Genomic DNA, 27,710 nt, shown 5'->3' with positions numbered 1-27,710 from the left:
ATTACAACCTGGTACACAGCAAGTACGCCCCATTTCGAACACATATACCAAGTGCCAGAGAGATCTATCATTTTCGACAGAAAAAGTGCTACTCACGATTAAGCACACACTGTTTATACTTAGCTAGTAGCCCCGTCAGTTTGAGAACTGTTCCCTAATACGAAGACACAAATTCAAGTCCAGTAAAGCTCAGATATGGGCGATGGTCCTCACACTGTCGCCTAAAGCTTACCGAACGCGCGAATCGTGCAGTGGAAGCATACGGAATTGCCCCGGCGGCTCGGCACTTACTCGCGACGTGCCGCAGGCTCTGTATCCCGTAGGCTACGTGTGCGCGTGTTCCCGGAAGAAGCGAGGTGTCGTGTGTGTGTGTGCAGGCTGCTGGAGGAGGCGCGGCAGGTGCAGGAGAACGTGGGGGCGCAGCAGGTGGAGCTGCGCCGGGCGCAGGCGGCGCTGGCCGCGCTGGTGGCGCGCCGGGCCGGCCTCGAGCACGAGATCGCCTGCAAGCAGCGCGCGCTCGCCGTGGACCGCCGCTGCCGCGCCTTGCGCGCCGACTACCCCTCCACCACCGCCCTGGCCGGCTACTGACCGCGTCCCGCGGCGGCGTCCCGGGTCACGTGCTAGTGTGCGTCTCCCCCTGTTCCCCAGACGAAGCTCGAGACAGCCAGCGTGGCGTTCCTGACGTCGTAAGAAACGCAGCTTAGTCGTGCACGAACTGATAGACGTCTCTGCGGTCAGGTTATCGTAATCCTGCAGCAACTCGCGATATCTTCAGGTGGAACTTTCATTGCAGTTTTCGATACTATTGCTGGCTTTTCTTACGTCATAGCCGAGGTCGTGCCTGCTTCATTTGGGATTTCTTAGGCCGGTATTACACTATCAAATTTCTTTGTCAAAGATTCGATCAAAGATGTGATCAAATATTCCGTCAAATATATTTGACAAAGATCTTTAACGTAGCGCTAGAAGGGGTATTACACTGTCATCATATTTTTCGTCAAAGTTCAAGATGGTGGACAACAACAGCTTGTTGTCAACAGCAGCAGTTGCATGTACTACAATTGCACTGTGTGTACATGCGGAAGAGAAGCGGGGGAAAAAAAGTAAACATACCTGGATGAAGCCGTGGGTTTTACGACGACACGATAAAAGCATTCAACAAAACTTGTTACATGAGCTTATAGTAGAGGACGTCAAGTCGTACATCAATTACTTAAGAATGGATGAGCATATTCTGTATGTGCTCAATGAAGTGTATCCTCATATCACAAAGCACAATATTCACTTAAGAACTGCTACATGTACAGAAGACAGGCTCACTGCAACACTCCGATTCCTTGCTACAGGAGAGGGTTAGGTTAGATCAGGTTAGGTTAGGTCAGGTCTCCAATCTTCTTAATCTATTTTTGTATTCAGTATGCCTCACGTTGTAAAGCGCCTCATCAGCTTCATTCATCTCTATTAATTATATACTTGTCAGCACACATCAATTGTATTTACCAGCATTGTTTATTAAAACACTACATAAGACAGAATGCTGTAGCGATGATAGCACTCCATGTGGTAACATGTCACATTGCAGTGAACAGAAGACAAGCGACTTCTTTGATCAAATCTACAGTGAGGCCCTAGATTTGATCAAATATTGGACGACATTTGACAAAGTTCCCTATTACACCATCAAATATCTTTGACAAAAATACTGGACAAAAATATTTGACAAAGAAATTTGATAAGGCTGACTGTGTAAGTATGTGCATATAATACTCCTTAGCAAATATGGTAGCTCATTCACAAATTGCTCTACTACTGTGTTCTCGGAGTCTTTCGTGGCAGCATGTATAAATAAAATCTCCTCGGTTTTTCAAGCCGCATCAGTTCGAATAAACTACTCGAGATTTAGATGGCTATCTCCACCATCGTCTTCAGGAGTAAAAATTGCTGACTACGAGGGCTGGTACGGTTTGCCGCTTATAGAGGCACGATTGCAGCCACTGGTACCAATCAGAGAGGGGTGAAACAACGCGAGATGGACAGCTCATAGCAGCAACGGCGCGCCGTCGGACCAAGTGACGTCAGGGGGCCTATTCTGCATTTCTGCCATTGCGCCGATCGTTTCGGTACTCAAGAGCACCGAACGGTCTAGTACTCGAATTAGAGTCCCTGCATTATTCAGTGTGCATTTCGGTAGCGATATCGTTCGGGTCCAGAGAACCGAAGCGCTGTTTTCGGTTCTTGTCGCGCGAGCCAATCAGAAGCAAGCGGCCGTAGATCCGCGCATGCGCACTGCAGCGCGCACAGCGACACGAACACAAAGCGTCTAGCAGACGACACATGCGCGCTATTCTTCCAAGTACCGAAAATTGCGTTTACGTTGCATAATGCATGACGCCACATTCCATCGAGCTGACGTGCCCGCCTTCATCGCCCTTGCCTCCTCCTTAACAGTATCAGGCGCAGTATATCCATTTCCATGATTCTCAGCTGAAATGCACAAGAATTTTTTCAGTTCCTCTGACCACATGTTTCTGTGCAAGCATAATAACGATACCGTATTTGACTGTATTCTGCAGATTGTCGTAAATGCAGCATTATGTCACCTTATTCTCATTCACACTGACATTGTGTTTTGGATTTTACGTTTCGGAAAATTAGTTAGTAATAGTGTATAGTACCACATTGTACTAATACATCTATAAAAACACCCGAAAAATTGATTCTGAGAATTTCAAAGAATAAGAATATAAACAGAATGTTTATGCCCCCCTACAAGCGTCAAGCATTCGTCTTTGCTTCCTTTCGATATACAGTGCCTGCCCCCACGGTCTACTAAATATGTACCATTGGTCCCTGTAAAAACTGCTGCCGTTTATTCTAATCTCAAGTGCCTCCTTTATAACGGAATCCCAATATATTGAAGCATGAGCCAAGATTCTCGTTCTTTCTAACTGCATTTTGCGTCCGTTTTGTAGGCAATGCTCCCCTTTGTTTAATACGTCGAATGTGCTCGGTACAACGCTCTGCAACTGTGAGAATAGTTTGACTTACATAGATGCTGCCGCATTCGCAAGGGACATCATACAAACCAGGCTATGTCGTCTCTAACAGGGCGCAGCGTACCTCAGACCATATATCTGCAGAAAACGTCCTAACTTGCAGCTAAAAGTTGCCCCACAGTACGGCAGAAAAGCAGCCGGCTTCGCCTCTTCTGCCGATTCACAGGGTGTTCTTCTTCGGTGACCCCTGAAATCGCTTTTAATGTCTCCCTCGCTATAACTATTTTCTCTGAACATGTCTCAAATGCTGGAGTCAGGCTGTGGGTGGTCGTCGTCAGAAATAATCTACTACTCTGTCTACTACTCTTCAGAAGGAATGGGATTCAATCCCATTTGAGTGCTATAGTTTATATTTTATTTTTTTCATTCGTCGTTTTTTTTCACCTCTAGCAACGATTCACTAATGTGAAATATGCAGAGTTGCTCCGGAGCATGGTGTCCACTGGAAAAGCCAGCTCTAAGGTTAGGTTAGTACCCCTGTTACTGCTGTTTGGTGTGGTCCCGCGTGCATGAGAAATTTTAGAAAATGGGACACATGATTATTTTGTAAGCACTCCTCTTTTCAAGCGCGCTCTTTAATTATACTTGGAGCATACCACTTTACAAAACACGAGTAGTTTCCTTTTCAATTGGGCTCTTTCATTTTCTGGAAGGTTGCACTATCTGATCTCAAAACTTCAGTCTCCATAGTTATCCCATGCTATTGCCACCGACATTGAGTGTGTCATAGAGTGATGTACTTCTGGCAAGTGAGAGACTGTTTGTTTATTCTTAGGACAGTGTATTTTTGACATGTTGTATTGTATGTTCTGTGAGTATGAAATAAAGTGTTAGACTGCTAATCGCTACTCTACTGTGATTCACGACATGCGAATTTGGTGCCGAAACCCGGAAAACAGTTTCCACGATTTCCGTTGTGAACCACGAATTCTGGACGCACGTCACGCGGCAATACTACGAGGGGGCTTACTGCAGCGATTTGCCACACCACGCAACAAACAGTCTCTCACTTGCCAGAAGTACATCATTCTGTGGCAGAGTGCTTTTGATATATAATTTGCTCCGCAAACTGACCGCATCAATTATTTCACACCCGTTCCGTTTGACGATCACTGGTAAATAAGACGCTTCAAATCCCAAGCTTCACGGATGTGTGACGAATGATGCTCTCGTGGCAGCGAAAACTTTGCTGGATTCGTTTAATTTATGCGACAAACGTGTTTGAAAACTTGAAGAACTCTTTCAGCACCTCGCTACAAAATCCATTTTGAATATCACCGCTACAACGGGACACATTAGCGTGAGCATACTGCAAAGATTGCCGGCACATCTATTGGTTCGTGCTAAACTACCAAGCTGCCTTTCTTGAAACGCGAAAAACGTTAGCCAATCAGAAGACCTAATACACTGGCTGCTGCGACTGGCAAATTCATCTTCCCATGCCTTCCTTTGTAGTTCTTCTTTATGTTCCTTGCTGGTTCAGTGGTAGAGTCCGTACCTGCGCAGGCGTGGTAGAGAAATCGGCAACGGTACTGGGAAAAGGGTGCCGTTGTGAAAGCCACCTCACAGTAGCGGGGGTGCAGTTCCAAGGCAGAAACTTTCTCAGAAACAAATAACCTGCAAGCTAGAGCTAGCAAGCCTGCAAACGACCGCATTAAATATTCATGTCAGTACGACCAACAATTTGACAAATATGAGAGTCGTTTGATAAGCCTAGTAAAAATGCAAGAAAAAAATGTTTGTTTCATAAACAACTCACCTTACTTCTTGACAAAAGTCTCCTCTGAGCGACGCTCCAGCTTTTTCATTCAACAACTATCACTTCCTCATGTCATAAAAATTTCTTCTCTGCCAACCAGTTTCACGTTAGAGAACAGGAACAGGCTTGGTGCTAAGTCTGGCGAATAGGGTGGATGACGAACCGATTTAATGCGCGGTTCATGCATTTCGCCATTCTTACGGCTGATGTGTAGGATGTTGCATTATCCTGGTGAAAGAGCACTTTTTTGCATGCCAACATTGGTCTTCCTTCAGCCAGTGCAAGTTTCAAACGATCCAACGATGAGGCATGATAGGATCCAGTTATGGTTGCTGCCTTTTTCCAAATAATCTGTGAGGATTATTTCTTGAGAATCACTAAAAGCGGTAGCCATCACCATACCAGCTGACAAAATGGTCGTTATCTTTTTCAGTGCACTTCGTACATCCTTAGTCCAACTATAGAATTTTCTCAATCTTCTTCCAGTTCTTTTCTAAAGTAATGAAACCATGGTAATTGCTTGTACCTGTGTTCAGCCCCCTCCTCCTTTATTCTCTTTATTATGCGATTACAATGTGTAGTGATCCCAAATAATTATACAAGCTTGATTATGATACTTCCCTGCATTTATGATGCGCAAAGACTATGGTGCAACACTATGTAGTAAAGAGATAGCAACAAGAATGCTCGAAGTGTGCAGGTCGGCAGGCGGCAGCCCCTTCGGAACAAATGCGTTTCTGCGGATGGACCAAGTTATTTTACAAGACCTCTTAAGTGTCAAACTACGCAATCAAAGGTATTGGGTTCGATCCCCGGTTGGTATTTTTATCTTTCACTTTTCACTTCCTTTATCTCGGGAAACGTTCGTTAATGCAAGAAATGCCGAGTTGCACCGTGCCTTGGAATCCACATTAAACTCTATGTCCGCCAATAAACGGTTGGACAAATTAGTTCAAAGGTCGCAAGATGGCAACGATATGTCATCTCCAATAGGACCATGCCTAGTAAAGCACTGTAATGTTCAAGTCAATCTTCAGGTTGATGACACAATTATATTTTCTATTTTGTTTACAAAATTTTGATTCCATATTACCAAAAAATGTTATCAATAATAGAATTAAAAGAAGCATATCGTGCTCTTCACGTTCAACAGTCACCTTTCTTCTATGAACAAACAATTTAGACTTTCATGTATTGCGTTTCATTTGAGAAAGAGGGAGACGTAATAACAACTTTCACTTAGAATAACAATGAAACAAATCAAACCGATGCAGTTTATTTACAGAAAGAAAAGAAGTTTATGTACTTCAGTGTGAAAACATCATTAACGTTGAAAGTTGGCACTACACCTCGGCACCCTACGCCAAGGCCTGCCTGCTGCATGTGTAATTGTAGCGCTGTACCTCTCATGCACTATACACTCTTTCTAACTTGGCACTGTAGTAGACTCTACTCTGCTGAGAAACCCAACATTATATACAGGGTGAGGCAGTGAAGACAGACCACCCCCAATATATCCAGAACGAGTTACGCTTATATTTCATTGCCTATTAAGGTTTATAACTTTATTTGTCCAACATTGTACACAGGAGCTCAAATATTTTTATGCATGTTGGTACTGTTCAATGTGGACACCGTTTGTAGCTAGACATATATAGAAACGGTACTCCACTTCTCACCACATGTTCATAAGCATAACATGTATTAGGGCTCTACTGCAGCATAGATCCGTTATCTCTCTTCTGCAAATAATCTCCTTGATAAAAAAACTGAAATCCAGAGGAGTGAGATCGGTAGACAGAACGGAGCCAGGTAAATTGGGGACCCCATCCCCCTTCTGATCCAGCGCTCTGGAAATGTCCCATGGAAAAATGTGGTAACTTCCCCACGATAGTGGTGTGGGGCACATGCTGCTGGAAAATAACGACGGGAGGCATCTGTGGAATTGCGTAGTTCGACAGTATGTCGAGAGAGGTGTACCCTGTCATTAGACTCTGTAAAAAAATGGGCGAATCACACCATGTTTACCTAATCCAAACCACACATTAACTTTTGGTGTATCCCTTTCGTACTCAGTCGCTTCTCCTGGAGTCTCACTTACCCATATCCGACGCTTATGTCGGTTAACTTTGCCACAGATTTGGAAGGTAGTAGTTTCATCACTGAACAGCACTACATTGAGGTAGTTCTCGTTTCATCTATACGATGTAACATTTCAGCAGCAAAATCACATCGTCTGCGGTCATCTTCAGGCTTAATGTGATGCAAAAGTTGGAGTTTGTAGGCACGCAACTAGAGACATGTGTGCACAATGTCGCACACTGTCGAACGGGGGACAGCTAGTTCCTTACTAGCTTGTCTGACGGAAGAGTTCCGCCCCATTGATAAATGGATTTACGTATTGGACGACCCAAGTTCCATTCTGTTCTTGCACGCCTCTAAAGACGTATTACATATTTTAATTATGCTAACTACAGCACACACTACACCTTTCGGTGTGACGTCCAGATGGTGACTGTCAGGAGTGCGTCTAACAGCTGCAAACAGTGAAGATTTGTGCGTATGCGTCGTACGGCTCAACCCTGTCATGACATGTTGAGGATCACATCTTGGAAAGTCCCTTTATTGATTGCGTATTTACCAAACAACGTAAGATGTCGAGTTCTTTCGTTAAAAACATTTCTTTGTGTAATGCCTCTAGTCTGGACTCACTGTATATAGAGGTACGGTCTTCGCTACGTTATAGCAGACAATATGGCGAATTTCCTGACGGCTGCAAGTAATTTTTATCGTTCATAGTCGCCCAGTTACGACACCGTCTTTGTTTTTTTTCTAATGCAACTATATACTTTTATCTGTGAATTTGAAAGAACCTCCTAACAGAACTTCAACGACATAACATGTACAGGAGTTGATCAAATAGTATCAAGAGGGACTAGGCCAAACAGCATGAAGACAACAGCGCCGAAAACTACCGTCCCGCTCTCAGAAGTGATTTCTCAAACGTCTGCCCTGTTATACCAAATTTAAGCAAACAGGTAACTCAGGTATGGTTCTTGTGTTTACTTGTGTGCTTGAAGCCAATCAGTCCAAGTTCTGCAACTGTAGCAATAATTTGATCGTAAAGCTACTGAGACGTTCACAATGTACACGACAGTCAAAAAAAGTGAATGTCGTTTATGATGAATGTCACCAAACTATTAAGATCAGCAGCGGTGTTTTATACTGATGAGTATCCGGATCTTGCGACTCCCGAAAGCATGAAATGCCTTATAACGCGACAGTTTGCAGCCGTTAATTCCAGGTGAAATTCAACATGTGGTATTGTTTCTCCAGAAACACTTTATGGTTTGTAGCAATGCTCAATTTCAACAATTTGAGCACTTGATATAACAGCCGTGATAACACACATACGAATTGTAGACGAGTTACGTGCTTGCGTACATTTGGTATAATGCAATGGACGTTTTTCGAACCTCTTCTCAAATGGCTCTGAGCACTATGGGACTCAACTGCTGAGGTCATTAGTCCCCTAGAACTTAGAACCTCTTCTCACTGTGTGACAGTGGTTTGCGGTGCTGTTATCCTGATACTATTTGACCAAGTCACATGTACATTATGTCGAAACTCTGAGTAGGTGAACGCAGGAAAATGTCTCAAAATTACCCTCAAACTGGGGAGTCCACGCATCTTCAGTTTTCCACATTTTTGTACAACCATAACATCTGTCTCGCTTTGTTGCACCCCATAGTGCTTAGCAAGGTCCCAGTTTATAGAGTGGACATCTTTTCGCCCTAGAAACTTCACACTTTTTCCCTTTTATTCTAGCGCATTAAAACGATATTCTTTCTTTTGGTCTGATGTATCTGCTCTATAGGCCACAACATATCTTTTGCTCGATCACAATCGGAACAGTTCTTAATCAGCAAAGAATAAATGTCTTTCTTCAAAATCCGCTATGCTTGCATGGAATAAACAATGCACTTCACTGGTAGTTTTCTCACCCTTCCCCCCTAAAAGTGTGGAGCACCAGGAATGTAGGGATACTTGGATTTGATTTGTCATCTGGCCGTTATAAGATGACCAGTTGTGTCGGTGCAAGCACCTGTGTGACCAGCTGTTCCATGGTCTTTTGGCATCTTGGCATTGACTCTCTTGTCCAACTGTTTCTAGACTCATTTGAGCCTCCGCCACCTCAACCGAAGGAGTGCTGTTGAGTGTTGGTGATGGTATGATCCATGTTGGCTTCACTCTTTCAATGGATACCCAGATGCTTTTTCCATTTTGCAAGAGGTCTAGTAGTACTTCGAAAGACTCAGTGTAAGGGGGCTGTGGAGGAGCCCAGACAGCATCTGTGTGCAACATGGCGTGCATACATTTTGTGCACCAAAACTGTATCTTCACTATGGTGGGACGCAGGTGGCCACCTCGCCCTTCCCAGGTGGTCAAGAACATGCTGCACCGGCAGTGGCAGCTCTGTTTGTGCTGGTAGTGGTAATATAGTCTGCCACAATTCACAACGGCTCACTGTAAATCATCTCTGCCACCTATGTGCCTTACATGCAGTCCGTAAGCCTAGAAGCATTAATAGTAATGCCTTCATCCAACTCTCTCGGTGACACATGAGGGCTGCCTTCAGCATTCTGTGACAGCTTTCCTGTGCTCGCTGATTAATAACTGGTTATGTGATGGCGCTAGAACCTACACAGTCTAGACAGTTCATTGAACAGGTTAGTTTCAAACTGTTGGCTCTGGTCTTTCTTAATATGCAGGGGGCATCCGAAAAGTGCTATCCAATGTGCAATGAACGTCTTTGCTACTCTCAGCTGCTACGTATGTGACTGGTATAGCCTCTGCACTTCTTGTGCACCTGTCTGCTGCCGTGAGCTCTGAGGGTTATAGTTGCAGACACTTACACTATAGTATGGCTGTGTTCAGAGACCACTACAATAGTTGTGTCATGTAGAACAATGTATAATCAAGCCAACAAGGATCTTTCGTGTCCACACACAAACAGTAAACTACTGACTCAGTTGCTCTGCAAGGGAAGAAGGCTACCCTTTTGCAGCTGTAGATGGTTAATGGACACACATGCCACTCTTTTTTTAAAAAAAAAAGTTGTATAATGCAGTGATTCCTAAAGTCACAATATTTCCAGTCTTACTTAGCAATTCTAAATCTGCAGCTTATTAGTCACAGTCACTGCTAGAAATTTGAGAATGGTGTAATGACGAAAGAATCTGTACCTCAGGTGTGTGAGAAACGTAATGATACTGATTTTTTTCCTACCAAAGTTTCTAATTTTTCAAACAACAATATTGTCCAGTTCAAAGCAGTTACCTTCAGCAGCTATACAGGGGCAGTCATTGTTCCCAGCCTTGGTAGTTGCACTTAACTTGGAGGGCCTTTAACATGTCAGTCACAGTCTTTTCAATGCTCTCCAGAGCCCCAAAATGATGACCTTTTTAAGACATTTTTCAATTCCAGGAAAAGAGAAGTCACTAGGACTAAGATCAGGTGAATAGCAGGGCTGTGGAACAACAAGAATGCCTTCTGAGGTTAAAAATTCCATGATGGAAGTGGCCGTGTGACATGGGGTGTTGGAATGATACAGCATCCACTTGTCTGCAATGGCCGACCGGAGTGGCCAAGTGGTTCTAGGTGCTACAGTCTGGAACTGCGCGACCGCTATGGTCACAGGTTCGAATCCTGCCTTGGGCATGGATGTGTGTGATGTCCTTAGGTTAGTTAGGTTTAAGAAGTTCTAAGTCTAGTGGACTGATGACCTCAGATGTTAAGTCCCATAGTTCTCAGAGCCATTTGAACCATTTGTCTGCAATGCCCAGTCTCATTTGAGTCACTTTTTCCTGGGCCTTTCAAGAACATCTTTGTAAAACTCTTGGTTGACATGCCACTTCCTGGCAAATTAAAACAGTGTGCTCGATCAAGACTCAGACTGCTGTGAGGCTGGGTCGTGAGTCATGCTTGGGTAGCTCAGTCAGTAGAGCAGTTGCCCTTGAAAGACGAAGGTCTTAAGTTCGAATCAGTCTGGCACACAGTTTTAATCCCCCAGGAAGTTTCATACCAGCACGCACTGCTGCGGGGTGGAAATTTCATTCTGGAAACAACCACCACCCTGTGGTTTATCACCGCAGTATACTTTCTTCTAGGTGTATTAGATTTCAAGTTTCGCAGGAGAACTTCTGTGAAGTTTAGAATGTAGGAGACAAAATACTGGCAGAAATAAACCTGTGAGGACACGTCGAAAGTTGTGCTTGGTAGCTCAATCGACATGGCAATTGCCAGAAAAAGGCAAAGGTTTTAAGTTCAAGTCTCAGTCTGGCACACAGTTTTAATCCACCAGAAAGTTTCATATTGGCGCACAGTCTACTGCAGAGTGAAAATTTCATTCTGGAAATATAGTGACAGTTTTTGCTTACTGTTAAACGTCGTTCTGGTCTCACAAGAGCATGCATGCATTCTACTTTTCTGCCACTTTTTGAAGTTGAAGGTCTCCTGAGAGAGATTCATGTTCAATGTGTTCTCAGCCTTGCAAAAAATTATTTGTGCCAGCAAAATACTTGTGCTCTCGATAAGGGATGTTCCCCATAGGTCTATTTCAAATTCTGAAAGGTCACACTTGCAGATTCCCCAAGCTTATCACAGAACTTAATGGCATTACGTTGCTCTAAATTCCGCTGTTACATTTTCATAACACACAACAAAAACACAACTTCATTGACAGCACTCTCAAAAATCACATGATGGCTGTATGGAGCTGAAACTCAGATTGAGCATCAAAGGCATGAACACACTGGTCTATACAAGTAGAAGAATGCATGCAATATTGTCAGTGTCATTACTTTTCTCACGCACCTTAGACATCAGGAGGGTGTCAAGTCCTCTCTCTTGTCCTCCGCCCCCCCTCCCCACCCCATCCCACCCCATCCCTGCAGACACCAATGGAGACAATCAATTTCAAGGTTGTTAACCTATCTTCAGTTACAGGGGGTGGACAAAGATATGGAAACACCAAAAACACAACAAATTACCATGTCTAATATAGTGCAGGAAAACCATTGGCATTCAAAACAGTTTCCAGTTGTCTCAGAATGGATAAATACGTCTTGTGTTATTTTCAAGGAAATCTTATACCATTCATCCTGCAAAATAATGGAATGTTCAAATGATGATGGAGGTCAACAGTGATCATGTACCCTCTCTCTGAAGTCGGGCACAAAGGCTAAATAATATCGAGATCTGGTGGCTGGGGGTCAGGGAAGATATGACAATTCATCCTCATGCTCACAAAGCAAGTTCTGGACAATGAAAGAGGTGTGAACTGGGGCTCTGCCATTTTTTAACACATCATCACCGTTAGAAACAATCCTTATACCATGGGATGGACTTACCAGCTAAAATGGTCACATAATCCTTAGCAGTAATGTGACCTTGCAGAGTGACCATGAGGCCCATGGAATACACTGATAGGCTGCCCAAATCATCCAATTGTCATCATGTTTCATTCTTGGGATGTTAACTAAGCCAGAAGTTGGGAACAGTGTGAAACGAGACTCGTCTGACAAAGTGATATTCTTCCATTGCTCTATAGTACAGCTTTTATGACTTCAGCACCACTTCTTTGTGCTACAGTTTGCATCACTGACAAGTGATTTTAGAATTCCATCTCTGCCTGCAATTCCCTGCTTACAGAACTTCCTCTCATTGTTTTGGTACTGATAAGATTTGCACGTTCCGTTCTGCAGCAACTTTTGCAGCTGTCTTCTTATTTTTCATCACAACCCTCTTCAATGACCATCCATCACACTCACTCACTCACTCAGCCTACACTTTTGCTTGTGTTGTGACTTTCCCTGTATGCAGTGTAACTCTTTCATGTGGTGCCCCTTAAAAGCACCAAACACTTTGGCCACCTTGGTTGCAGAAGCACACACCATACAAGAACCAACAGTTTGCCAACATTCATCTTCACTGAGCTCTGACAATACGTTCAACTGCACACAACACTGTTCTAATCATGACGTACTTGCAATGTATTGAAGACATTGCACAGGTGCATTTGTGGCAAAATGCAACAGTGCAATCTGATGGCTTGGCTAGCATTTGTATTTATGTTCAAGCATGTATGAGGGTTGTTTTTTAACTAAGGGCCGTTTTTATTTTTTAAAAAAGATACAAATACTTTTGTAAAAAAACTTATTTTCTGATTCTACATAGTTGCCTTGTTTATTTAAGCACGTGTCATACCGTACAACTAAGTTTTTAATTCCCTCTTCAAAGAATTCGGCCGCCTGCTCCGACAGCCAAGAGTTCACGGGCACTTTCACTTCATCGTCGTCATTGAAGCGCTGCCCACCAAGATGTTGTTTCAGGTACCGGAAAAGGTGAAAATCGCTAGGAGCAAGGTCAGGGCTGTATGGTGCATGGTCCAAAACTTCCCAGCCAAAAGAATCAATCAAATCCTGAGTCTTTTGAGAGGTGTGAGGCCTAGCGTTATCGTGCAGGAGCAAAACTCCTTTTGTCAGCATGCCGCGCCTTTTGTTTTGAATTGCTCTGCGGAGCTTCTTTAGAGTTGCACAGTAGGCATCTGAGTTGATTGTCATTCCTCGTGGCATAAAGTCCACTAGCAAAACACCGCGCCGGTCCCAGAACACAGTTGCCATAATCTTGCGCTTTGACAGTGTCTGTTTGGCTTTGACCTTGACGGTTGAGGTTGTGTGTCGCCATTCCATCGATTGTCGCTTGCTTTCGGGAGTGATATGGGATACCCATGTTTCATCTCCAGTGACAATTTGACTCAACATGTCATCCCCTTCTTCCTCGTAACGAATCAAAAAGTCCAATGAAGTGGCAAATCTCTTCCCTTTGTGGTCCTCTGTGAGGAGTCTGAGTACCCACCGAGAACACAGTTTCTTAAAGTTTAGGTTTTCAGACACAATTTTGTACAAAACCGATCTTGAAACTTGTGGAAATTCCAAAGATAGAGTGGAAATTGTGAATCTTCTGTCCTCACGAATCTTTGTTTCGACTGCAGCCACCAAATCATCAGTGATCACAGAGGGCCGGCCTGAGTGTTCTTCATCATGGATGTTTTGACGGCCATTTTTAAACTCTCTAACCCATTGACGCACTTTACATTCACTCATTGCATTCAAGCCATAAACTTCTGTGAACTGACGATGAATTTCTGCAGCTGATAGGCTTCTCGCGGTCAAAAAACATATCACTGACCGTATCTCACATGCGGCGGGCGATTCAATAATCGTAAACATTATAAAGTAGCACAGCGATGCGTACACATCAGCTACAGAGCTGCAACTTGTATCAGTGTGAACGGGAAGGATGATGCCGGCAAGTGGCGCGGTGGCTTGTTGTGGCGTCCGCGTGAGCTACGGGACTATACGCGCGAACAGCCCTTACTTAAAAAGCAACCCTCATATTTCTCACTGCATTTCCATATTTTTGTCTAACCACTGCATGTATGTTCACATTGAAGAATTATATTCCAGTGCATATGTGATGTAATTGCATTACTTCCTGATCATATTACAGTAAAAAAAAATTTATCATTTATTTGTAATTTGAGGCAAATTTGTTCTTACTCTCAACTTACACAACTGGATTTCTATGATATTGTCCAACAATGGGAAGTTTAAATATATACATTTTACATATTTACTACTAAAAGAAGGTTATGCACCACCTGCACATCTGAAAATGTGTGTGGAATTAGATTCAAGTGAAACAGGTAATAAAAGAACAAGACTCAAACTTTAAAAAAAAAAAAAAAAAAAAAAAGGATCACTTTACAGTGATTTTTGGACAACATGGTTGTGGAGAGAACCAGTGATTAGTATGATTAATCAATAATTCAAGAACAGTCTTAATCACATTTATTATTATTATTATTATACCGCCAACCGGTTTCAACTCAACGTAGGTGTCATCTTCTGGGCGTTTACACCATTGGTCGCTGGTGGTGTCACTCCTGTCTACATAACGGCAGGAAACTAATGGCGTAATGGTGTAAATGCCCAGAAGATGACTCTTACGTCGGGTTGAAACCGGTTGGCAGTATAATAATAATAATAATAATAATAAATGTGATTAAGACTGTTCTTGAATTATTGACTTTACAGTGAAATAAAAACATAACCAAAATTAGTAGCAATCTGAGCAAAAGTGCACATCAGTGATCTGCTATTGGGCAGCTTTAAACCCATGTTGCTCCATCTTGTGCATTGCAACATGATTTGATCCTCCTTGGCAAGCTGCCCACAGGGTGGTTGAGACATTACCATTGAAGCCCTCTTCAGCAGTGGTCCTCCTTGCGTTACTGGTGGCCCCACTGGCTGCCATCTGCAAATAATGGGGTCATTTCTGCAGCCTCTAAACAGTTCCATCGTTGCCATGAATGTAATTACCTTTTCACTTCATCAGTTTATCACACCCTCATCATGGACTAATTTCTTGTACTGCTCTACAATTGTTTGCTTTCAGTTCCATTATTGCAATTCATGCTACTGTTTGGAATGCTCCTACAGAGGGCATCTTACTAGTCTACAAAAATGGTGCTTTTCACTGTATCATCTTCATCTGTTCTTCAAGATATTCTACTGAACTTGTGTTAGTGCAGAGGCTAAAAGCCATACAGTAAATACAAAGGTCAGCAGTTCAGTCCCACTCAGTCCTGGGGTTTTTATATTGGTACTTCTTTCACTTCTGCCAATGTTTGCTAATGTGGAAAAAGCTGAGTTACACCATGGTTTAGTGTCCATTATAAACTGTAGGCCCATGATAACTGGCTGGAGGAAGGCAAGGGGGTACCACCTCCAATAAGTCCATACCTAGTAATGCATAGTGGTTTTCAAACCAACCTTCAGGTTGACTTTTCTTTAGTGCATGCACTTAAGTATGCCTATAAAATTAACTGATAGGAAAGCCTTAAAGTTGAAGCGTATTATAATTACCAGACACTAGACATCCATTGCAGAGCACTTGTGTTGTTACTCAGATACAGAGGCCAATGACTTGAAAAACAATAGGCCTTGCTTTACATGGTTGTGCTTTTGGAAAGGAGCCATGGAACACAATAATGACTGCAGTTAGAGCAACCCAGTTATTGCCATCACTGATCTGGAGGAAGATTTTACAGGAAGATGAGATAGTAAATAAAGCAGGTATTCATGGAAATATGCTTCCCATAGAAGACAATGGTACATTTTGCAAATTGATCTATGTACCATTGGTAATGCTTGTGTCCTAAGAATAATGTAGTTCCAAGCTAGTTAATTGCATTTCCTGCACTAACATGTTCAGAGTCATGATCTGAACTCCCAACACCAATGAGGTTAAGTAGAATGTCACAGGCAGATTAATTTATACATAAACTTTTTGTAGTGTAATATTGTCCCCCTTTAAATCCTGGTTGTGGTGACAAACTTATCTGCGGTGTAGTCCACGGACAACATTCACTCCATATTAGTGCACTTTTCAGTAAAAATTCATTATAAAACGTAGACTAATCTTCAATATTTAGGTGTATATCATGCACATATAAGATACACTGAGTTTGGAAAAATGCAAGGGGGGAGGGAGGGGTGGAGGCACAACTATGTAACTATTACTTGAAACTTTTCTACACCCACCATTCAACTGTTCAAACTGTCTGGAAAGCCTCTGACCAACATTTATTGTTACAGCAGCTAATGTGGCTGTTCAATTACCAATAAACAATAATGCCTAAGGACTTATGTACACACAATATAAAACCACAACAATTTTTCCACATCATTTTGTTCAATGCAAGATCAGAAATTTAAGATCAGCGGTGGCATTGTCAACAGATAGTCCTTTGTTCTAATGCTTCGAGAAAGATCCATGGGCCAGATGGAATTGGATTATTACCTTGTTCATACCAAAGAAAGCTGTGAATGCATGAAACTCTTTACAGCTAATTAATCTCTATTTTGTGCTGCACTCCATTTGAACCAAACGCTACCAGTTTTTGTGTGTCACTGCCACGATTATGGCAATAAAGGTTTCAATTACGTTTTTGCAAGAATAATGACACTAATCTCTGAATGACACACCATCTTCTTGGGCACATCCCTCAGCAAAATACAAAAGCAATGAGTTGATACTCCTCTTCTGCTTAACTGCACTGATGCCATCTATGACACACAAATGGCGCGGTAGTAACTGATGGTTAACAATGAATCACAATAAAATTTGACACTCTAAAATTTGAAAATGAGTCTTACTGTAGCACTTAGATGTCAGCACATATAGCATAAGAATATAACAATGTTGAACTGGATTAGTACACTGGACAAAACCATTAGTAGAGTGATCATGCAAATAAGTGATGAGACTGGAATTCAAGGTAGTAGTAAACTACTGCCAGTAGTGTCTTGCTTCCAGGGTGCTGATCCTTTACAACAGTTTCTCTGTTCAAAAAAAAAAGGTATAATGTCAGTAACTATTAAACTACTATTGTAAAGGACAACTCAGTGGTGTCTCAATTATGTGGTTGTTGGAACAGCAGTTTCTCTGTTTAACGAAGCCCTTTTTGTACCATGTCATCCATGCACATTTTTACAGACATCATTAGTCCTTTGGAGCAGCACCAATATTACCCACAGAATAGCAGAATATAAAATGCAAACAATAAGGTGCCAACATAAAATGTGCTCTGAACTACTGCTAAAAAGTTTGTATGTATTTGAAAATTGAGTATTGACTTCACTTCATGGAAATGAAGAAAATGAGAACAAAATCTGTGGCTGTACAAAAGTGTTAGTTCGTAAAAGGTAAATTTACCACTCGTGCTTGCCTGCAAGTCTATATTATGCGAAAACTACATTCTCTCTTAAGAACTATGAAGCTTTAGTAGACCAAACAAAAGTACATGTAGTTTAAATGGCTGAAAACAGTGATTATTCTAATCTGCAACAATTTATGAAATATTAAACAGCTAGTGCATCAGTTACTACACATAGCTTTATAAAGTTCATCATGTAAGATATTCTGATATCTGAAAATGATAGGTCAGTAGTTTCATTTCACTATTGCTATCATTTCTTTTAATATGTAATGCATGTTGTATATAGTGTGTACGTCCAGTTTCATAGAATGCCATCAGAAAAAAATTAAATGAAAATTCAGACAAGAATGACATTTTATTTATAGTATAAATAATAAAATTTATAATATAAAAATTAGGAAACTGATATAAAATTTAAAAACTGAGATCGCTAACAAGTTCTCTGCTGATATTTGAAATGAGGAGTTCATGATATTGTTGCTGTCATATCTACAACATACAATAGCATACACATTAAACATACTAACCGAAGTACGCATTAATTGTCATCCTAAAAATTCACGGCAAATGGAACAGAAATTATACTCTCTAGAATACATTAAAGGGCATATCTCAATTTTCCTCGACTTCTCCCTCCTGTTCTTCTTCAAACTCTGCATCTTCATCTGCAGTAGCTTCCTGGTACTGCTGATACTCTGACACCAGGTCATTCATGTTTGACTCCGCCTCAGTAAACTCCATTTCATCCATCCCCTCTCCAGTATACCAATGAAGGAAAGCTTTACGGCGGAACATAGCAGTAAACTGCTCAGATATGCGCTTGAAGAGCTCCTGAATAGCAGTAGAATTTCCAATGAACGTAGCAGACATTTTGAGCCCACGGGGTGGAATGTCACACACTGCAGTTTTAACATTATTTGGGATCCATTCTACAAAGTAGCTGCTGTTTTTGTTTTGGATGTTTAGCATCTGCTCATCCACTTCTTTCATGGACATTCTACCTCTGAAGATAGCTGCAACAGTCAAGTATCGACCATGACGAGGATCACAAGCTGCCATCATGTTCTTAGCATCAAACATCTGTTGTGTAAGCTCTGGAACAGTAAGGGCTCTATACTGTTGACTGCCACGAGCTGTCAGTGGGGCGAACCCAGGCATGAAGAAATGTAGGCGTGGGAAAGGAACCATGTTAACTGCTAATTTGCGCAAGTCAGCATTTAACTGTCCTGGAAACCTTAGACATGTTGTTACACCAGACATTGTTAAGGAAACCAAATGGTTCAGATCTCCATATGTTGGCATTGCAAGTTTCAGTGTGCGAAAACAAATGTCGTACAGGGCTTCATTGTCAATACAATAAGTTTCATCAGTATTTTCTACTAGTTGGTGTACCGATAGGGTGGCATTGTATGGCTCCACAACTGTGTCAGAAACCTAAAACAAAATAATAAACAATTATGCATGTATAACAAACACGAGGCAACTTTAACAATTTGTACTAAACAAAGAAGTTTTATAGTCTGCTTTTGGTGAACAGAGCACACAGTATACTGTCCTGTACTGTAAAATTTATCCTAATTTTAAAAAAAGACTCACTTATAAGACTGAAATTCTTGCACACTGATTTTCTGCATCATATTACATGCCTATCAATTATTGGAAGTAGGTCATAAAAATAACAATCTAGATATGTTTATGGGCATGGTCATCTTAGGACACAAAAACAAACAATAATTCCTAATAATCTGAGTTCAACAAAAAAGTTACAATACAACTTCACACAACATGCCAAAAGTCTCCTTGTAAATTGTCAACTATTCTTCCTAGATAAAAAATATACACCACAAACTTCTACGCGATATTGTTGACAATTTACATTTAAGTATTTTCCTTTTAATCTAGCCAGCACTCACCAAAGGCAGAAGGTCTATCATGAATGTTGCAAGAGTATTTGTGCTTGGTAATGCAGACTATCACTGAAATCCTACCTGAAATATGACTGACAATATTTAGATCTAATGTGGCAAATGTAGAAGAGGTTTTGTCAGAGCTTTAGCATATTGCAAATCTCTCTAGATCAATATGTATGAAGCAAGAATCATTTTGTTTCATTGTTACAATTCAGGAAATATGTAGACTACATAGTGTGTTATACCTGTCTGAGCAAGAACATAAGGTATCTGACGAGTAAGCTATGTTGCAATTTCTCAATTTATAAAAAGGGCTATGAAAAAATCATAACCATCTCCACAATCAAAACCTTCGCAAAATATCTACGAAATTATGGTACCTACTTTCAGTCTGTCATGGATCTTTATGTTATCAAAATAAACAATAACTAGACAAAAGCTCAAACATAAAATGCACCATCTTTAACGATCCCACTACAATACCACAGTCTGACCACAACATAAACTAAAATATAGGTTATATTTAAATAATCACTCTCTGTCTCAAAGAATTACTTAAGCTTTTCAAAAGAGTCAACGCATTAGGTGCAATCCACTGAAGCACAACAAGACCTCTACAACTCAAACTAAACAAATTAACAAATTCTTTATATAGATTGGATCAGTAGCATTCTTAGAATATTTTCTTGTGCTGTATTAAAAAAAGTAGAGGTCCCTGTGTGACTGCAAGAAAATGCAGAATGACAGATGTTTCCATCTTAAGGCAGTGGGCGGCAGCTCTCCTCAAATGCAGATAAATGCGACATAATGCCAATAATAAACAGCAAAATAATGCAGTAGTATCAGATTACATCATCACTGGCAAAAGTGATATGAAATGGAACAAAGACATGACATCAGTGGTAGAATGGCAGATCTAAGATTTACATTTATACAAAGATTTTTGAATAGTTCAAGACAAGTAAACAGCTTTCCACGAACTGCCACCAAGTAAGGAAATGAGATTATGGGCAAGCAAAAAGCAGAGCAGAATCCTGAATTAGTAAAAGACAGGAAAGTAATATGACCATGGCCTTGTTTAATCAACCACCACAGCACCTGAATGATTGGAGGAAACACAGAAAACCTGGATTAGATCAGCCACAAGAATATTTGGGACTGCTCATCCCATGAGTTAATGTAGTTTATAGGAGAGGGGCTAAAATAAAATAAATAAATAAAAACCTACTTGTAAACATAAGGGGCAAGTGTGTTCTGTCACATGGAAATTAGGAAAGGGACAAAGGATGGGATGATTATCAGCAGGAGGGATACAAACACGGTGACTCCTAAGGCAGAAGACTTGTTCCACCCATTAAACAGGATGGGGTAACAACAAAAGAGATATTATGATGACAGGGTTCCTGATAACTATGCACCTTTGTTTTTCGTAACCAAGCAGTGGGGAGAGTGGGGAGGGGGGGGGGGGCGGGGACAGGGGGCTTGAAGGAAAAGGACTAAGGAGAGTAAATTAACATAAAAGAAAATAAGAAATGAAGATCTGTAAAAGTGAAGAGAGCAATAGGATAATTTATCACAAGGATATGGACACTAATAATGACATATTTATTTCCCTAAAGAACCCAATAACATCCAATGAAGTTATAAAAAGAATTTGGGCGAAGGAAAGCATCAAAAATGGGTCAAACATGCTTTTTTAGAGATCCTCCATCAGGAGCCATACTGGCAAAGTGCTTCAAAGAAAACTTTGAGAATCGTTTAACTGTTTCTTGGTCATAGCAATGGCCAAAGAAAGGGAGAGTCACGTGATTAAAATTAGTGCCAGAGTTCAGCATTATTGCAAGATTTTTCTTAATGTTTTACTGAAAATTACCTCAAGCAGACACAGAACTAGGTGCTGAGAGCAGTTTCTTAGACCTCCACATACCTAACAGAGACGCGCTTTTTGAATATGTCAACTTAAAGGAGGGTAAGAAAGGAAGGAAAATATTTTTGCTTAGCAAGGATATCAGGAAATAAATTACAGAGTATGAGAGCATTCAACACCAAATATTCAGCACTGGGCACAAAGATGTGGAACACAGATATATAAATTTAAGAAGCATTATGCAGTATGTATGTGCTAAACAAGGTTTTAATGGATAGGAATGACTCAGTGTGGTTCAGTATGTATATCAGAAATTTGCTATATAAGCAAAGAGACCTTCATCACAGACTGAATCAAAGCAAAAGCTTTGTTGACACCCTAAGCTGAAAAAAGATAAAATAAGTGTATGGTGAGCAATGTGAGAAACGTTCAGTGAATTCTAAAGTAAAATTCTGCCATATTCTGAGAGTATTTTGGTCTCATGTAATGTTACTAAGCAGCCTGGAATAACTAGTCACCATACTGGCACCAAAATGGAAAATGAGGGGGAGAAGCCTGAAATACCTATTTCAGTCTTCCAAAAATGTTTCACCACAAAAGTTCACAATATTGTTCTTTCTTTCAGTTGTTGTATAAACTTTGAAATAGTGGATATTGAGAAACATTATCACAGAACAGAAAATCAACTAAAATCTCTCAGATACTACTGAGATTAAGCTAAATAGCTTGTTCCCTTTCTAGAACTGTTTTATTTTAGGTCACTAGAGCAGGAAAGGGTCTTTAGCAACTGGAAAAAGTACGGGTTACCAACTTCACAAGAATGGTCATTAGTAAGACATATTTCTGACACTCTCTTGAATTACAGGATGTATTTTATGCTCACACATGATATTTATGGAAAACAAAAATCTGCTCTATAAAAATCAGCATGGAATCCACAATATCCCGAGCTGTACACAAAAGTGACTGGGTCAATGATGCACCTCTTGTCTCCCACCAGAAAGCATTAGAAACAGTTCCACACTATCTGTTAGTGAACAAAATATGAATTTACTAAGTATTGGACAAGATTTGTGACTGGATTCAAAATTTCCTTGAAGATGAAAATGGATATATTGATATTAACTGGAGAAATTTACACATGTAAAGGTAATTTTGGCAGTATTCAAAGAGAGTATTACAGGACCATTACCATTTACAATATATGTAAATGATCTAGTGGATAAAGTCATGACGGTGCTGCATGTTATCTTGGATGGAGAGTCACCATCAGAGCTAACTTCAGGTGTGTGCCAAGGGCATTTGTTTGGACTCTTGCTGTTCATGTACATTAATATCCTTGCAGACAATATTAATAGTAACCTCAGACTTTTTGCAGATAAAGCAGTCATTTGTAATAAAGTACTGTCTGAAAGAAGCTGCCTAAGTCAGATATTGATAAGATTTCAGAGTGGTGTAAAGATTGGCAACTTGCCTTAAATGTTCAAAAATGTAAAATCGAGCATGTCACAAAACAAAACATGTAATATCCTAAAACTATAACATCAGTGAGACACTGCAGGGATCTGCCAACTCATAAAAATACCTCGGTCTAACACTTTGTAGGGATATGAAATGGAATGATCACATAGACTCAGTTGTGGGTAAAGCAGGTGGTAGACTTCAGTTTATTGGTAGAACAGTAGGGAAGTGCAATTAATCCACAAAGAAGATTTGTAATCAATCACTCGTATGACTCATTCTAGATAATTGCTCAAGTGTGTAGGACCCGTATCAAATAGGACTAGCAGAGGATATTGAATGTATACAGAGAAGGGCAACAAAAATGGTCACAGGTTTCTGTGATCCATGGGAGTGTGTCAGATACTGAGGAACCTGAACTCGCAGACTCTTTAATACAGATGTAAACCATCCTGAGAAAGTCTATTAACAAATTTTCAAGAACCAACTTTAAATGATGACTCCAGGAATATACAACAACCCCTATGTATCGCTCAAATGGGGATCGTGAGAAAAAGGTTAGAGTAATTACAGCATGTGCAGAGGCATTCAATCAATCATTCTTCCTACACTCCATACATGAATGAAATGGAAAGAAACCATAATAGCTGGTACAATCAGATGTACCCTCTGCAATGCACTTCATGGTAGTTTGCAGAATATAGATGTAAACAGCTCCATGAGGTTGTTTCTAAACAATGTTGTTGCCTAGTTAACTGCATGAAGATCTATGGAGCATCAGTGATTTGATATAGGGTATGGAAGTTGACATTACACATAAATAAATGAAGCATATTACACAAATATACAAACAGATCCATCAATGTGTGATTATGCTGTTAGTGATAAATCACAAGAAATATTGGCTGTAAAATATTTAGGAGCAATCCAGAACAACAGAGTGAAATGACCAAATAAAACTAACTGTAGGAGAAGTAGATGTCAGGCTGTGATTTACTTGAAGAATCCAGCATGCTGTGACATGGGATGATTTATTAGGTGTGAGAGAATTACCGAAGTGATCTACGAACTCCCCTTGCAGATGCTGCAAGAGAAGTGTTGTGTATCACTGAGAGCTTTACTATTGAACACAGTATGTTCCAATAAGCGACATGACGTAACAAACACCGTGAGAAGAATCAGAGAAATTAAACCTGTCACACTTCTGCCTATGCCTTAAGGGAGGTCAGACTCGAAATACTGAAGGGCCATAAAGTTTGTTGGAGCAACAGTTCCTGTCGGTTCTGTTCAAAAGAATTAGGAATTTGTACAGGACTTGAAATAGAAAGTCACGTATATTGTTATGACCAGCATTCTCTGAATGGGTGACCTGTTTCACTTTTCAAAACAGTCTTAATGCATCTCTACAGCTCTATTCAGTATGGAGGAGCCTCTTTGTGAAGGGCATTCATTGAGGAGTACATGTGATTGGTTGCTATGCTCACATAGCAAACAGTATAATGGTTGCAACAGGGATGGCAGATGACACAGCAACTGTCAAACAGTTCTCTTATCTTGATGGTTTGAGTGGCACTTACGTCAAGTATAGAAAAAAATTTTAGACAGCATATTCTGACAAAAGATAGACAAAGCTAGGAACTTGCAGATGTTTTTAAAGGACAGTCACATTTCATGGACACAAAAATGGCATGAGCTGTTTTTCTGTAAGAAACGTAGTCCAAATAAATATTATGTCTTGCAGAGGGTGACAATTCCCCACCTTCCCCTATGGTATCACAGAAGTACTCTCTGCCACACACTTACTGAATTAAAAAGTTTGAATGATAGTATGTAGACAAATAGAGTTCCACAAGAAGTTGTGCTGGCATAAGACCAGCTATATGAAAATTATTATAACTAGTCCCTTATGGCAAATGGCACAGCATATGCAACCGTATCAAATTATTGAACTCACGAAGTTAGCACACTGCAATGAACAAACATTTGGCACATCTGTACAAAAGCCGTTTCACATTGCCATAGTAAAACGATAATGTTCCCCGCTAAATGAATGAAATAATGACGCAAAGTTCATTAAAATATACGGTATTTATTGTTTTCACGACAATAACGCTCTATGCTTCCTTTACTAGCGAGAATCTGCGCCTCTGGTATGCTAAGTCGTTCTGACGGTAGCCAGACTGGGCATGCATTTCTCTGCAACATGCTGCAAGCAAAAAATGCGCATACACTAGATTCCAGAATACGTAAACGCTTCCATATCTCATTAATGCCAAATATGATCGATATACTCCGAGTTTCCGTAACGAGCACTTGGAAAAATCCGCTGTCGTCTCCAGCGCTGTCATCAATACAAGCGCATTTCTACTCATTGCTTTAAATATCCTGATCGCGTCAGCGTTACAAACAACCTACTCAACGCCCAGCTTACCGGGCCGCTGTTCGAGCAGCTCTTCATTGCACCGGCTCCTTCCACATTTTGAAAGGTCTCCAAACAAAGTTCTACAAGTCGAAGTTTGCGTTCAAATCAATTGCTACCACATCACTTTTACATTCTAGTCGTAACCGTACATTCAAACTCTACCTTTGTACTTGCGCAAAATAGTAGCACATTTTTATTAGTGCTGTAAAGGGGACATTGTTATGGATATGAACGACAACAGTAATTTTGTATTTTATTATCCTACTGCAAAAAGTGCTTTTTAATGCAATACAAATATTTCTCTTGTAATTTAAAGTTCACGACTGGTATGAACAACTTGATCGACCAAAACGCCCAATAGCGCTACATTAGCTGGGTAAAGTAAATTACTTAATTCAGTTACAAGAATGTGATCTCTCTTTGGCGTACTTACCTTGGGCGAGGGCACAACGGAATAAGTATTCATAATTCTGTCGGGATATTCTTCACGAATCTTTGAAATAAGCAAGGTGCCCATGCCAGAACCTGTGCCACCACCCAGGGAGTGGGTTAGCTGGAATCCCTGTAAGCAATCGCAGCCTTCTGCCTCCTTGCGTACAACGTCCAGCACGGAATCTACCAGTTCAGCTCCCTCCGTGTAGTGGCCTTTTGCCCAGTTGTTGCCGGCTCCACTCTGACCAAAAACGAAATTATCTGGCCTGAATATCTGTCCAAAAGGCCCCGACCGAACAGAATCCATCGTACCGGGTTCGAGATCCACCAAGATAGCACGAGGCACATATTTGCCCCCTGATGCCTGATTATAGTAGACTTCAATGCGTTCCAGTTGCAAATCGGAGTCTCCGTGGTAGGCACCAGTTGGATCAATCCCATGCTCGTCCGATATAATTTCCCAGAACTGAAAGAAAAAATTACTTTAAATCATGTAACAAATATCTTTATTCATTTTATATCTAACCATATTTGCAAATTTCAGGAGAGGAATGTTCGGTAAGTTAAGAATTTAATTCTACCCAGAGCGCAAAAGCACTTCAACAAATACCTTACTAGGCTACAGTGTCAAACTCAATTTATCGGCAAATGACACGTGATCAAAGATTTTTTGGTTCATTTTTTTCACATTTTGAACAGGTCAGACTCCTTAAGTGACAAATCTGTGACTATTATATTTCTAACAGTTACAAGCTGGTACATGAAAGTGTTTAAACTAGTTAAACACTATGAAAAGCGCTCCGCAGTAGAGTGCACTGCCTACACCAAGGGGGGCGGAGATGTGGTTGACAGTGAAATTTACGTTTGTGTACAGTACATTTACAATGATGAATAATATGACGACGAAATATGTTCAACGTTCATACCTTTGCGCCGATCTGGTTACCGCATTGACCAGCCTGTATATGAACTATTTCTCTCATATTGCGACGGCTGGACTGCTTGCCGCACACGTACTCACTCTCGCTCGTACTCTCGCAGACTGCAATCGATTCGGTGCCGACACAGCAGCACACTTTCCGCCAACGCTCCGTACAGCGCAGCGCAAAGTAAACGCAGTGCAACCAACTAAGATACACGTATTAAGATGTATTGATTGCCAGCGACATTTATGTAAAAGTTCCCTATAGTCTCGACTTCACAGATGTAAAATGTACTTTTTTTTACTGATACATTTATTTATGGAGAATATTTGTTCATAATGTTTGCCAACGAAGACCGGACTACAATTTTCGCCTTTCACGGAGAAAATGCTATACATCCAGTATGTGTGATACTTCAAAAATTATATTTATTTATATTCGCGTTTCACTGATTCAGACAGCAAAACAGTTATTGAGATATGGAAAGAATAAAATATTTTACAAAATGAGAAATAAAAATGTCGTTTCAAACACATATATTTCCGAAAAAGAGGTGATTTGTGATTCCATCATATTGAACTGCAACTTAACGATACAACATAAAACTTACAGATGAAGTTGTACTTGAAAGTGAAATGAATTTAGAAACACGATGTAACTTAGTTGGAATGACGTTTCACTTAGTGGACCAACGCATCATTGAGGGCAGAGTACTGTTGTCAGAGGTGGACAAGAGTGAGTGTATCCAAGAATCGAGAACTCTGTTCTCTGTAACCAAAAGGAACCCGATACACAACTGAGCACGGAAACTGCAAATAGTAATACCTTGCACGTGCTAAAAGTGATAAAATCTCCTTTGTAGGAACCAACATAGGTTCTGAAAACATCAATCGCGTGAAACCCAGTTCGCTCTGTTCGTTCACGAGACCCAGAAAACAGACGTTCAACACGGCTCTGCGCTGCCTGCTAATGAACGAAGTATAAGCGTACGGATCATAAGACCTTCTGTCTGACTGGACTGGTGATTGTTATA

The 27,710-nt window shown here is 40.8% G+C and overlaps 2 protein-coding genes across 2 annotated transcripts in view; one reads left to right on the top strand and one right to left on the bottom strand.

Moving 5' to 3' along the window:
* The window catches only part of LOC124594282 (tektin-1), a 188,081-nt gene extending 187,493 nt beyond the window's left edge, over positions 1-588 (top strand). The window contains exon 8 of the mRNA XM_047132647.1: positions 378-588. Coding sequence (XP_046988603.1) covers positions 378-588 — 211 coding nt within the window. The remainder of the gene's footprint in view (positions 1-377) is intronic.
* Positions 589-17,998: 17,410 nt separating this feature from the next.
* On the bottom strand, positions 17,999-26,837 carry LOC124589033 (tubulin beta-1 chain-like). Its single transcript, XM_047131518.1, has 3 exons — positions 26,681-26,837; positions 25,756-26,220; positions 17,999-19,096 (listed from the first exon to the last, which is right to left on the bottom strand). The coding sequence occupies exons 1-3, from the start codon at positions 26,735-26,737 to the stop codon at positions 18,275-18,277; spliced, it is 1,344 nt and encodes a 447-aa protein (XP_046987474.1). The 5' UTR covers positions 26,738-26,837; the 3' UTR covers positions 17,999-18,274.
* Between the last annotated feature and the right edge of the window lie 873 nt (positions 26,838-27,710).

The sequence above is a fragment of the Schistocerca americana genome, chromosome 2, assembly GCF_021461395.2.
Source record: "Schistocerca americana isolate TAMUIC-IGC-003095 chromosome 2, iqSchAmer2.1, whole genome shotgun sequence".
In the NCBI taxonomy this organism is placed as follows: domain Eukaryota; kingdom Metazoa; phylum Arthropoda; class Insecta; order Orthoptera; family Acrididae; genus Schistocerca; species Schistocerca americana.
This window is presented reverse-complemented; position numbering and strand designations above follow the sequence as displayed.

What these genes read in the sequence shown, in the direction of transcription:
- LOC124589033 (XM_047131518.1), bottom strand. Translation starts at nt 26,737, where the DNA reads ATGAGAGAAATAGTTCATATACAGGCTGGTCAATGCGGTAACCAGATC. An exon ending in GTAACCAGATCGGCGCAAAG is followed by an intron (nt 26,221 to 26,680) that starts GTATGAACGTTG and finishes TTTTTCTTTCAG; the next exon opens with TTCTGGGAAATTATATCGGA. An exon ending in CCGTTGTGCCCTCGCCCAAG is followed by an intron (nt 19,097 to 25,755) that starts GTAAGTACGCCA and finishes ATTTTGTTTTAG; the next exon opens with GTTTCTGACACAGTTGTGGA.